Source organism: Homalodisca vitripennis, chromosome 3, assembly GCF_021130785.1.
Source record: "Homalodisca vitripennis isolate AUS2020 chromosome 3, UT_GWSS_2.1, whole genome shotgun sequence".
Taxonomy (NCBI): domain Eukaryota; kingdom Metazoa; phylum Arthropoda; class Insecta; order Hemiptera; family Cicadellidae; genus Homalodisca; species Homalodisca vitripennis.
In genome coordinates, this window is record NC_060209.1 from 106,586,834 (window position 1) to 106,600,542 (window position 13,709).

The 13,709-nt window shown below is 31.6% G+C and overlaps 1 protein-coding gene across 1 annotated transcript in view; it reads right to left on the reverse strand.

Annotated features, from left to right (window-relative positions):
* LOC124357278 (TBC1 domain family member 23) overlaps positions 1–13,709 on the reverse strand; it is a 51,274-nt gene that overhangs the window by 24,532 nt on the left and 13,033 nt on the right. The window contains exon 3 of the mRNA XM_046808919.1: positions 964–1,148. Within this exon, the coding sequence (XP_046664875.1) occupies positions 964–1,148 (185 nt within the window). The remainder of the gene's footprint in view (positions 1–963; positions 1,149–13,709) is intronic.

Here is a 13,709-nt window from a genome sequence, read left to right on the forward strand (position 1 = left end):
ATGCTGTCACAGTCTTCACAGAAAAAAACAAATTTCTCACAAAGTAGATAATTATTATTAACTAATATTATAAAACTCACAATTTGAAACTGCAATCAAAATAACTTTGCTGTAAATTAGAAAAATATGTAAAATAGCTAAGTAGCTAAAGAAAATAAACACATTACTGGATTTTAACGAATAGTATTTTTAAAGTTTTTAAAACAGTTTTGTGAATGTATTGTAAAAAATACAAAAGAAATACACTTAGTTTTAATGCTCAGGATCTACCAAAGAAAAAAAAATTGTACCATTATTTTTAATAAGTTGCAAAAAATAAAAAAAAATAATTATTATTTGTATTTAATTATTATTATTATTATTATTATTTGTTATTTAATTATTTGTATTTTTGTTTTTAATAATTAAAAATTTCTTTTCTTTTCTCTGAAAACATTGAAACAAAGTTTCTTCAAAATTTGCAGTGCAGTATTCTGAGTGTCAAAATAAGGCATTTGCTTGCCTTATGAAATAGTTTACACAGAAATAGTATAAACCTCTTTCAACATTTCCTCTTAAGATTCTGTAAGATTTGGGAATGCTGCGGTGAGGACCCTAATAGTACATTGACGAAGGCAATGAAAAAGAAAATTTCCAAAATACCCCCAACCAAATGAGATGAACAAATAAAAAAAAACATGAAAATTTAGCAGTCACCAAACACGTACTGGTTCCTGAAAATTATTGCTTCTAAGATATAACATTCTTGGGAAAAATAACTGAAATCAGCATTTCTTTTATTCCAGTTTTTCAGGTTTATGCTGTTACACTTGTTTTTAAAATCAAAGTTACTGCACATCAAGTTTTGATGCAGTGATTATTCATAACAAGATTAAAACTGTAGTAGGAACCAGAACCAGGTACCCATTATAAAGGATCAACCTGCAACCACCACATAAATATTTATTAAGAAACAAACAGTACCTGAAAGAGGGCACAGGTTTGGTCACGTGGTAATTTGAGAGCTATGAGTGGTAAGAGAAGTTCTACCCAGCCGTTGCCGCGAGCATAGCAGGCCGTGGGTCCCAGTGATCGACGGTGGAATGTCAATACACTCTCCAGATCACACAGCACGGACAGCTTATCCTCGTCATCATTGCCCAGCTTGTCTACAACCCAGCAATCTTTTCAGCCAACTGTATAACTAGATACAAAGTCAAGCAACTACAGAGTATTTCATTCTTGGATCCTATATTTATAGTATCCCAGTTACATGTCTTTTGTGAAGATCACTTCAATTTATTGTTAGTGATTGTATTCAGATTATTACCTGGCCCATTATTCAGTCCAGCTCCGTCAGCCGAGCAGATAAGAGCTTGCGTCTTATCTCTCCGTAGTACAAAGTCGCTTCCTGCATCGACGAGTTTCGACTCGTTTAGCAAATTAATATTCAACGAGTATTCTTGTTTAAAAAATTTTAATAATGCCTGCAATCTGCAGCGTCTGTAGTGTGACGTGCGAAAGTGACAGTAGTGAAGTGAAGTGTTGTGCTAACTGCAAACGGTGCTACCATTTGCAGTGTATTAAAGACGACGTAGATGTTAAGAAAACAAGATCTGCAAGTAAGGAATGGCTCTGCAAAGAGTGTAGAAAGTCTGCCTCAGCAACCACAGTATCAGCTCGTCAGCATCTTTCGAATCTAACCAAGGAATTCCTCATCGAAGTGTTAGATGAATTTAAGAAGGAGGTGTTTGGAGAGATCCAGATCTTCAGAAAAGAAGTAAGTGATATTAAGACTTCAATTGAGTTTTTATCTGATGCTGTGGACAAGTCCAGCATAGTAATGAAGGCCATCCAAACAGACCTGACGGCTATGAAGAAAGAGAACCTAGAATTGAAGAAACAAAACAACATGCTACAGAGTGAGGTAGAACGGGCTTAAGGAGCGTCTCAGGTCCCTTGAGCAGTATACAAGAAGAACAAACATTGAGGTGAGTGGAATCCCTGAAACTCCTAAAGAAGACATCATCCAGATCGTCCCAAGACTTGGGAGCAACGCTGGGCGTGGCAGTGGAGGAGAGCCAAGGTGATGGCGGCGCACAGAATACCGTCGTACAAGCGCGACAGAGTCCCCGTCACTGGTCGTCCCAGTTCCAGAGCAAGATCACCAGGGACGCCTGGATCTGCAAGTACAAGGAGAAGAGTACCATCACTGCCAAAGACGTCAACGCAGCCTACCCTGCCAACAAGATCTAACGTGAACGAGCATCTTTCTCCAGAGAACAAGCTCAACCTATCCAACCTGAAGAAGAAGTGCAAAGACATTGGCCTACAAGTATGCGTGGTGTCGGGATGGAAAATTTTTCGCAAGGAAAACTGACAGGAGAAAGATGCACGAGAATCCACAGCTACAGTGACATTGACAATCTCAAGTAAGTTGTAAAGTGAAGCCACAACAAAGGACAGAAGCTTTCTTTAAATGTAGTCTAAGATTATTATCTTTTAAATAGTACCATAATAAATTTACTGGAAAAAAGTTTAGTTTTATCCTATATTTTTGGCTCCCCTTATGAGTACTGAAAACACACAAATTTTTAATTCTCTAAAATGCGATTTCTTTTCGTCTCACAGTAATGAAGATAACTTATTTTTCATATATGCCAACATTAGAAGCATGAGAAAAAATTTTAACAACTTCTTATTAGAATTATGCCAATTAGAAAAATAAAATTGATTTTATAGTATTAAGTGAAGTATGGATCAGTAGTAATGAAACTAGTTTATACACAATTGAGGGCTACGACATGTTTTTATCACTGCAATGACAATTACAGGGCTGGAGGCGTTGTCTGTTTTGTAAAAAATAATATTAATGTTACACAAATTTACAACGTAAATATGCAAACGGCTGACGTACTTTTACTTGAAATAAAACTTAACCCTTAAGGCGCTAATCTAAATTACTGTCAAACGCTAAGACATAAAAAAATATAATTTTTTTTAATTTCCCAATGCTAATTTTTGTTTCATATACCTTGGTATTACCTTAATAAGAAAAAAATATAAACATGTAATATTACATATTTTTGAAAATTTTATATACACACGAAAATATTTGAAATTTTGAATAAACTGCATTGCAGGATAATGTACATAGGAACACTATTTTGGACAGATTACATTACATTTATACAGGTTTATTTATAATGAGTAAATTGTAACTGAAGTTCCTGTATAATTAGTACATAAAATAAATAAGTTCAGTATAAGATTTTGAAATGTAATAATGTGAAATTCAACACAAACTTATTTATATGATAGCCTACAAGGGAAATGAAACAAATATTGTACTTATAAACCTTATTTATTTATAATAAATAAACTGGACTTGTATGGTGAAACTGGTATAAAATACAAAACAAATAATTGAAAAAAATATTACACATAATATACCAAAAATGCGCTCATTTGTCAAAACTTGGATCATCTGGATTAGCCATTATAACAAAAAATTATACTAAATGTTAGTAAAAACTATTTTTATATAAGAATTGTATAAAATAATTGTATAAGAATTACAACGACTGATTCAAAACACTTTGTTTGACAATACAACCAACATACGACCAACACACACGTAGTTAAACAGCTGAATGAAACGAACGCGTCTGTAGGCGTATGCCGCGTCACAGGCCATACAAAAAATGGCGGCGATTGCTTTCAACCCGAGTAAGATACCGTTACAAAGTCCACCAACGGTGACAAAGCGTTTTGTCTAGTCCCGACAGTCGAAAGGAACATCGATCTGCTCTCTTAATGGAAGTTTTAACAACTAATTCTTCGCCATTTTCATAAGTAAAGCAATTGCGTTTTGTAGACGTAATCCGCGTTTAAAGCATCGGCAGTTCCGCGTCTTTAGGCGTTAGCCCGCGTTGGAAGGGTTAACAAAATACTTCAATTTATTATGTATGTATAGGTTTACATGAATTCTCAGAAAATACTTTTAACACGGAACTAGAAGTCATGTCAAATATAAACAAAAACGCTGTTATTATCTGATATATTAACATTAACCCTTTAAGCGTCATGAAAAATTAGACCTGACCTTTGATAAAGTTACAATTTTTAAAAATTTTCCAATGTGTAAAGTTAAATTTATTTTCGTTTCTTTATGTCAAAATAGAGTTATTTAACGGTAAATAAAATTTTGTTTAGCCCTTTTTGGATTTCCTAGGCTAATTTTTAACTTTTGAGTATATCAGTGTAGTTGTCACTAATATTGTTATCATTTATTCAGTAAGTAATGGGAATGAAACACAGTTTTATAGATAAACATATACTATATTATAAACCAATAATATTTGAAAAATACTAAAGTAGACAAAGAGTGTTTATTTGGTGGCGGGCTGTGACAACTGACATTCCGCGCGTCTCCCGCAAGCCACTGTTAATCGCGTGGGACTTTGAAACCTTCTTATCGTCGGCAACCTTATGACGGCCTTGCGGGCTTTGAATTATGTTTCTTGCTTTCTGATAACATTCTATGACCGTAGTAAAATATTAAAAAGTTTTGGGGTTGACCAAGTAATTACTCAGAATTACCAAATCTTTAAATTCCGAATCGTCTGGATTCGCCATTCACCACGAATAATGATAAAAACACTAAATAAATACTGGAAACTGCTGTACCATATAATATGAAATAATTTACTTTAAAAAATAATAGGACACAACAGAAAATTAGCGATAACCGAAATACATATGCGTGTACTGGACGATTCTCACTAACCGGCTAGATGCCTTGACGGGAGCTCCCGTCAATGACTTTGTGAAAGGCGCGGGGCCCACGCCCGCTAGACAGTGTTTTGGCCAATTAGAAGCAACTGCCACTCCCATTGTAACAGAATTCGAGGCAGGGCAAACCCGTCTGTATGTCGCATGACTACTAGAACAATCTAGCAGCAAAATATTCAACTAGCATAACAGTAAGAAAATAAAGAATGCAAAAACGCGGATCCACGGCAATAACGTTTTGAGCTTGTTAGTGGCCCTCCGCGGATCCGCATCAATAAACGCTGGAAAGGTTAACTTGTTAGACTTATCATCCACACAAACACACAACACTATTTAAGTTTAATGAATAATAACGGTTTTGCATCTATAATTAACACTCCGACTAGAATTACGCACACAACACAGTCTTGTATTGACCACATTTTTATAAAACACAGAAATATAAACACATTTAAATATGCAACTTTTGATATAAATATCACAGATCACTACATTATAGGACTAATCATGGAACAAAAAGAAGTTAGCTTATTGAAAACAAATAAAAATCTCAGCTTGCAAACAAAAACAGTAGTTGACTATGATAGTATTAGCCTTCAGTTAAAAAATGTTAATTGGGATGAGTTTTACACAATGAATAATGTTAATGAATGTTACGATAAGTTTTCACGAAACACTAAGCAATATTGTTAACAAAAATACAAAGTCTCAAAGTAAATGTGAAAAGATAGATAAAGCTAGAACTAGAAGTCCTTGGATAACTAACAATTTGTTAAAAAACATAGAAAAAAGAAGAAAGTTGTATAAAATATAAAAAAAAAAGGCCATACGATTACACATTTTTTAACTTACTATAGTACATTTTTGTAAAGATTTAAAAAACAAAATTGATTTAAACAAAAAATGAATATTATTCTAATAAACTCTCCAATTGTAATGGAGACGCTTCACAACAATGGAAAATAATAAACAACTTAACTGGAGGCCGGGTGGTAAAAACCGTGGACAAGCTAATACTTGAAGACGGTACAATTCTTGTAAATCCGGAATGATTGCTGAAGAGGCTAATAAACATTTTTGTAAACATACAATCACAAATAGGCACAAACAATATCGTTCCACGTACACAATATAAGTTATCCCCAATCCCAGTTTGAACTCTTTATTTTTAAGCCCAGTAACAACAAATGAAGTAAGAAATATAATTAGCAGTTTAAAGAATAAAAAATCCTCGGGATATGATAGCTTCAATATAGTTTTAGTCAAATGTAATTGCAGATGAAATTGCTCCATTAACTCTCCTATATTATCAACTTGAGCTTTACCACAGGAGTATTTCCAAACAAATTAAAGCTTAGTATAGTTGTGCCATTATTAAAAAAGGAAAAATGTTCACAATGTAAATAATCTAAGACCCATAAGCCTGTTATCAGTATTTTCTAAAATAATTGAAAAAGCCATGAGAATCAGATTAATTAATTACATAAGCAAAAATTCATTATTAAGTAACAACCAATTTGGTTTCATAAAAGGAAAATCCACGGAGGACGCACTAATAAAAAGTACTGATAGCATTTTAGTAGATATTAATCAAAATAATAAAATAAACAGTGTTTTTTATTGATTTCAAAAAAGCATTTGAATTTAGTAAGCCATGACACTTTTATTAGAAATGATGAGAGCGATGGGTGTAAGAGGTGTGGCTTTGACTGGTTTCGAAGTTACCTTACAGCCGCACTCAGAGGGTGAAGGTCGGCAACAGCCTTAGCCCGCCACTACCGGTCACTGTGCCTCAAGGAGCTGTACTTTCAGCAAATCTGTTCCTGATCTTTATAAATGATCTCATCTCTCAAAATTTTCTTGACAAGTAAACGCTTTTGCGGATGACATTGCGCTATTCTATTCGCATAGCAACATTAATGTAATTTGGGAAAAATAAACACAGACTTGAAAACTTTGAGAAATTGGTGTACATTAAATAAAATGGAATTAAATGTCAGCAAAAACAAAGTATGTAAATTTCGATTTAAGAGCTTTGACTTTGAAAAAAATATTTTATATCACGATTACACATGTACAAATCAATTAATCGATTTGTAACTGTCAATCTATAGAAAAAGTCAAATTTGTCAAATATTTGGGAATAACTTTAGATGAAAAAAATAACTTGGCAACATCATATTTTTGCATTACATAAATCTATTTCCATCAGTATTCGAAAATTTTATTTTTTAAGGAATTTTTTGTAATGAATCTCTTTTTACGATCACTTTATTTTGGTTAATTCAGTCACGTATCCAATAACGGAATAATTTGCTGGGGAAATGCTTCAAAATACCTGTTAAATAAACTGAGAATAAACACAAAACCATTATTTGCGAATAATCTTAAACAAACAAAAAACAAGAAAGTTCATTTCCGTTATTCGTTACATTAAAATATTCTACCTGTTCACATCTTTTTGTATTCAAAGTCCTAAGATTATTTTACATTAGAAGCGGAAATCAGGGGAAAAACAACCTTTATTACTCTACAAGAAACACTCAAAAAATAACTTATAGAATTCCAAAGGTCCAACAAAACTGTGCTCAGACAATCATTTCTTTATAATGAACCCAATATTTCAACCAATTGCCGCTTAAAATAAAAACAAATTAGCAAAGTTAAATTATTTTCAAAAAAAATTTAAAAGAATGGCTTTTTCAAAATAAGTGCATTGAGTTTTTAAACTCCTTTTTAGTCTAGTTTTGTACTTATATGTATGTAAATATATATATATAAAAAAAAAAAAAAAAAAAAAAAAAAAAAAACCAACAATAAAATAGTATTCTCATAGTTTCATTTTATTATTTATTTATTCTCTCTTTTTTTTTAATTATAAACTAACTACAAAGTCTTTTGTTAAAAACATTACAAATATACACATATATATTATTTTGTATAAGAAGATAATACTTGGAAAAGACCTATTTAGTTTAAGAAGAAATGCTTTGTATTTTTATTTTTTATTTAGTTTGTTTTCTTTTTTAGTTATATTAGATGCATGGTGTTATTTGGACGCTGCGGAGAGCTCTTAGTCTTAGTTTTTAAAGTAGACTGGACTCAAATTTGTTAATTTCTTTTAAATAGTGTATTTTTTTCATGTCGGATAACATGCTATTTGACTGGCAAGCTTATGCATAGTTGACGTATACTTATTACTTGATGAAATAAATGTTATTTATTCATTGATGGAAATAAATCATTTATTCATTTATTTATTCATTTAATCTATAATAACAAGTTTTTAATTTAATGTTCTAGATAGTTGAGTTCGAAAACTCTTGGGTGTCCTTATAGGAACTCTGAGCATAATGATATCAACCATACCTTTTTTCTACTGCAGAAAGTAGACATTAGCTAACTCACTATGAACCCAGTTGTTTATTAAATTATCTTTGATCCGCAATAATGACAATACAGATACAAATGAAAAGATGAAACAGAATTCACCAATGAAAACAAACGCAAAGTATTCCTAACAGCATTATTTAAGCTTTTGGTAATTAATTTATTTAAGATTTTAAGCGTTAACTATATTTTTTGTAAGTCATAAATTAAAATTATTAATTGAATGAAACCTATTTAATATTTTATCTTCAATGGTAGTAGTGGCACATTTATAGTTGTACAGCTACTCTGTAGTTAATGTTTTAATAATATTTACTTGTCTGTGGCAGAGTATTTCCTTGGCAGAATGTTTACTTATGTTCTACACTTAGCAAGTGTGTCTGTTGCGTCACAGTGCTAACTAAGGAGGCGTGTCGAAACAACTGACACAAAACAGCTGTCAAAAGATCTGAGCCCAGATAAGAGAACAAACAGATAAGAGAACTTAAATTGTAAGCCTTCTCAGAGGTAAAAGTAAGATAGTGAGTCCATTACTCACTAAGAATGTAAATTTCCTTATATTATGTAAATTTGTAAAAGCCCACACTCAGCTATTTCCTAGTCATCTCAATACTCATGGTTTGTGTTAAAAAAAACACTCAATATGTCAATATTGCATACGGAACACACTATGAATATATTATTCTAATGATTTCTAATATTTCTAAAAAATAGTAAATGATTTCTAATATTTATAAGAAATAGTAAATGACTCTCACCACACGGATTATTGTGATTATTTGTATTTAGTGATAGGGAGAGTTAAATTAATACATTATCTATAATATACCTTTTGATAGGTTAATTTATAAAATTAACTAATAAAAAAAAGATAACAGTATTTTATACAAATGTATAGAGTTTCAACTAAATTAATATTTCTTATAATGGTTGAAATAATAATTTTAGGGTAGAGCCAGATGCAGTTTTCTTGCACTGTATTTGTACATAAAATTAAAAGTAGAAAGACAAAAGTAACAAATTTTTAGTAAATTGTCCAAATTTTACTTCAGTGCAATCAATGAAACTGTATCAAATCAATATAAATCCTATTATTTGGTTGCTAGTAAATTGTCAAATTGTATATAGGAAATGTTTTCAATTCCAGATAAATGGCATAAAAAAACTTTCCTTTCAAATTAAAACAAAAATAACTTAGTTATATAAATGTGTTATATATAAAGAGTGCATATTTTGTTTGTTACTATTTTAATTATGCATAGTTATTTTAAAATACAAGAATAAAATGCAAATCTTGAGATTATTTTGATTACATATGTTTTAATATGCTCACAGCTTTCTTAAATCGGTAGGTCTATAAAGTCTATTTTAAATTTTGAACTTTAAGACTAACCTGGAAAATTAATTGTGCCTCTGAAACATTGTGAAAATATTTTAAAATGTTATTGTGATTAAAGTAAGTTGTTTTAGTAAGTATGTTGCTGAAATTACAACATTAATTTGATGAGACGTTTCTATGTTAGGATTATAAGGAGCTAAGCGATACACCTGGCCAGTGCAAAAATATAATGAGTGAATATGTTCTACAATATAACATAAAAACATACATTTTTATATTTTAATTCTTTTTTTAACACTAAAACAGAACAAAATATATAACACACCACCAATAATTCAAAATCTTCCAGCTACCACAGACAATACTCTTACTTCTTTACGTCCAACAACACCTGACGAGATAGGCAGAACCATTCAATCATTAAAGAACTCCACATCCTCAGGCATTGATGAAATATCTTCAAAAATCCTGAAAACATGTGCAGACGAGCTAATATCGCCTCTAGTGAAGATCGTCAACATGTCCATGGCAGAGGGCACTTTTCCATCCAAGTTGAAGATAGCCAAGGTATTTCCAAAACACAAGCAAGGGGACCTACAAAACATTTCTAACTACCGACCTATCTCACTGCTCTCATCTGTCTCCAAACTTATTGAGAAGATTGTTAAAGTAAGACTCCAGGAACATCTTAGTCAAAACCAATCATTGACAGACAGCCAACTTGGGTTCGTTACTGGAAAATCAACCACAACTGCACTGATAGACCTTGCTGAGTATATAATTGAGAACATAGAAAATGGCAACACTATCACCAGCCTGTATCTTGACCTAAGCAAGGCTTTTGACTGCCTGGGACATGATCTTATTCTAGCTAAACTACAAAATTTAGGAATCCAACGAACAGCACTAAAATGGTTTGCAAGTTATCTAAAAGGACGAAGCCAAATGGTAGAACTAAAACACACAACAAGAGGATTTACAAATACTGTCAGATCTGAATTGGTACCCGACTAACAGAGGAGTTCCCCAGGGCTCTGTCCTAGGGCCAATTCTGTTTGTGCTGTTTATCAATGATTTTCCAGAACATCTAGAGGAATACAGTAAGATGGTCATGTATGCGGACGACACTGTGCTGCTTACTGCAAACAGAAACGTAGATCAACTAGAAGTGAACACTTTTATTGCCTTCAATATGACACAAGACTACTGTATGAAAAATGACTTAGTTCTCAATGAAAGTAAGACCAAGCAAATGTCATTTGGGAATAAAAAGTCTACAGTATCTGAAATGCCCAATCTGACAGCAGCTGACAAAATCAAACATCTAGGTGTCATACTTGATGAAAATTTATCCTGGAATAATCAAGTGGACAATCTTTGCCTAAAACTCGGGTCAGCTCTCTATGCCATAAAACGAATCAAGGCAACTAGTACCCCTGAGGCAACAAGGACTGCATACTATGCATTGTTTGAAAGCCATTTACGCTATGGTATTACTGTCTGGGGTGGATCCACTATGGGCAATCTCAACCGCGTCCTGGGTATGCAGAAAAAGGGCAATCAGAGTAATAGCAGGCTTTAATCCAAGACAAAGTTGTAGAGATGTTTTCAAGAACCTGAACATCCTGACGGTCACTTCCATCTACATCCTAGATACTGTCCTTTACTGTGTGACCAAAGACCCCCCTAAACAAAGTGACGTGCATGAATACAACACCAGATATGCAGGAAACTATGTGCTGCCAGGTCACAGAACAGCCATGTATGAAAGGAAACCGTTGTATGCAGGAGTGAAGATGCTAAACAAGATACCAGACCACTTGAAAGCTGGAGGCCCTGTGCTGATGAAGAGGAAGCTACAGAGATGGCTGCTAGACAAGGCTTTCTACACCCTAAATGAATTCTTTACTTGGGGAGACCCCACATAACACTGAAGAAGCTTATCTATTATACTAATTTGACTTAAATTTGACGCTGTAACATTTCTTGAAGAAATTGTAATAAAGGATATTGTCTATTGTCTATTTTTGTGTGCTCAAATAAATAGGAAACATCCTTTTAGCAATAATTGAATAATGTATAAATACCAAAATGAATAGTTTGAGACACAGTTTACTTCAATAGCTTTTACAGGTCTTAATACAAATTTCACCGAAATAAATTGTCATTAAATAAGAAACTACAGTAACAGTGAACTGTTGGTGTTTATTTTTGACTACAAAGTGAGTATGTTACACAGCCATGTTTGCAAGAGATTATAAATTACACTTATCTGTAGTACCATATTTAAGCTAATAAGAAAATAAAATTATAATCTGTGGTTGGAGATTACTGCATTATTGGAGGTGGAGTTTAATGACCCACTTGATATGACAATTAGGTGATAAACAATCTCAAAACCAAGGTTATTATCATAGGATACATAATCAACAATATGTTTATTTATATACTTGGATTTGTTATTTAGAAATCCCATTTCACAAAATAAAAGGAATCAATGAAAATGCACAGTGACATCTTATACAGAATAAATAAATAAATATATATATTATATTATAATATGTATGTTATATCTTTTAATTTTGAAGTTCAAAATTAAAACAGACTTTATAGACCTACTGATTAAGAAAGCTGTGAGCATATTAAAACATAGATATATGTATATATATATATATATATATATATATATATATATATATATATATATATGTTTTAATATGCTCACAGCTTTCTTATATATATTAAATATATATATATATATATATATATATATATATATATATATATATAAAGTTTGTATAATTGGCAATAGCTTAATTTAATTTTTTCAATAAACTTTAAATCACAAAAAAGTATTTGATATGCCGGGACTCGAACCCGGATCTCTCACTTGCCGGGTAAGTGCACTACCACTACACCAGAGAGCCCCTTACTTTTTGTGTTTCAATATTTATTGAAAAAAATTAAATTAGGGTATTGCCAATTATATAAATTTAATAACTATAAAGAAGAGTTGTTTGACAGGCATTTGGTCTTCCGATTATACGTTTGTTTATTTGAATGTATATGTGACAGATACGGTCAAATTCAAAATAATTGAATCGTTAAAAGTAAGGGCTCTGTGGTGTAGTGGTAGTTCTCACTCAGCAAGTGAGAGATCCGGGTTCGAGTCCCGTCAGAGCAAAGTACTTTTTGTGATTCAATGTTTATTAAAATTAAATAAGGCTATTGCCATTGATACAATTTTATATTATTATTATTATATATATTATATTATATACAAAAAAATTTGATTTCTACTAACCATCAAAAATAAAAATCTTAAGTTTTTTAAATTACCTATTATTATAGTGTTCTCTAGTTCATTGCAAATAAAATAATACCAAATATAAGTTAGTTTTACAGTTTATAATAATTTATAAACATTTTTGTTCTTGATCATGAAAACCACGCTTCTTGTACTACTTTAATTTTTTAAGCTAAAACTATTTATTTACAAAAAAACTCATACAAAATATAAATTTTCTGAAACTTTACTACATTTGTGATCTTTATGCTATCTTGGAATTATAAATTTAAATTCTTAACAAAATTTTCCACGCACAGCCCCCTTTACTTATTATTATTGTATTGTACTGTTCATTGTGAAAAAACGATAGCAAATACAGTTAAGTTTGTAGTAAAAAACAAAATTCTTTACAAATTACAAAAATAGCTTGCAAAATCGGGTAACCGGCTTGGCGTTTATCGGAGGGTTAAGGAAGTTTGAAAGGTTAACAAAATATCTTTAGTCACGATAAATTAACTAATTACATTTCAAAGAGAATTATAATAGAGGTAATGTTGCCACTATAGCTCAATCTACAGGGTCACTTTATTCTTGCAGTTGCATATTATATAACAACCAAATACCTATGTTCACTAATCGTTACTAATTCCTCTGAACACAGTTAAATAACTCAATCAACAATATTGTAATATGGTCGGTTTTTAACTTTTTTATATAAGACATGGGGGGAGGGTAATATTTTAAAATAGTCTTTACAATATCAGAAATTGTTGAAATTAAGGAGTATTCAGTTGAATCAACACACTGGATGTTTTTGTACTACTGAAATCAAAACAATTTTTGATTCTAAACTTTGCAGTTTTGGAGACTATGAGAAAAATAAAATATGATGGTAGTTTATTTACCATCATCAGGATT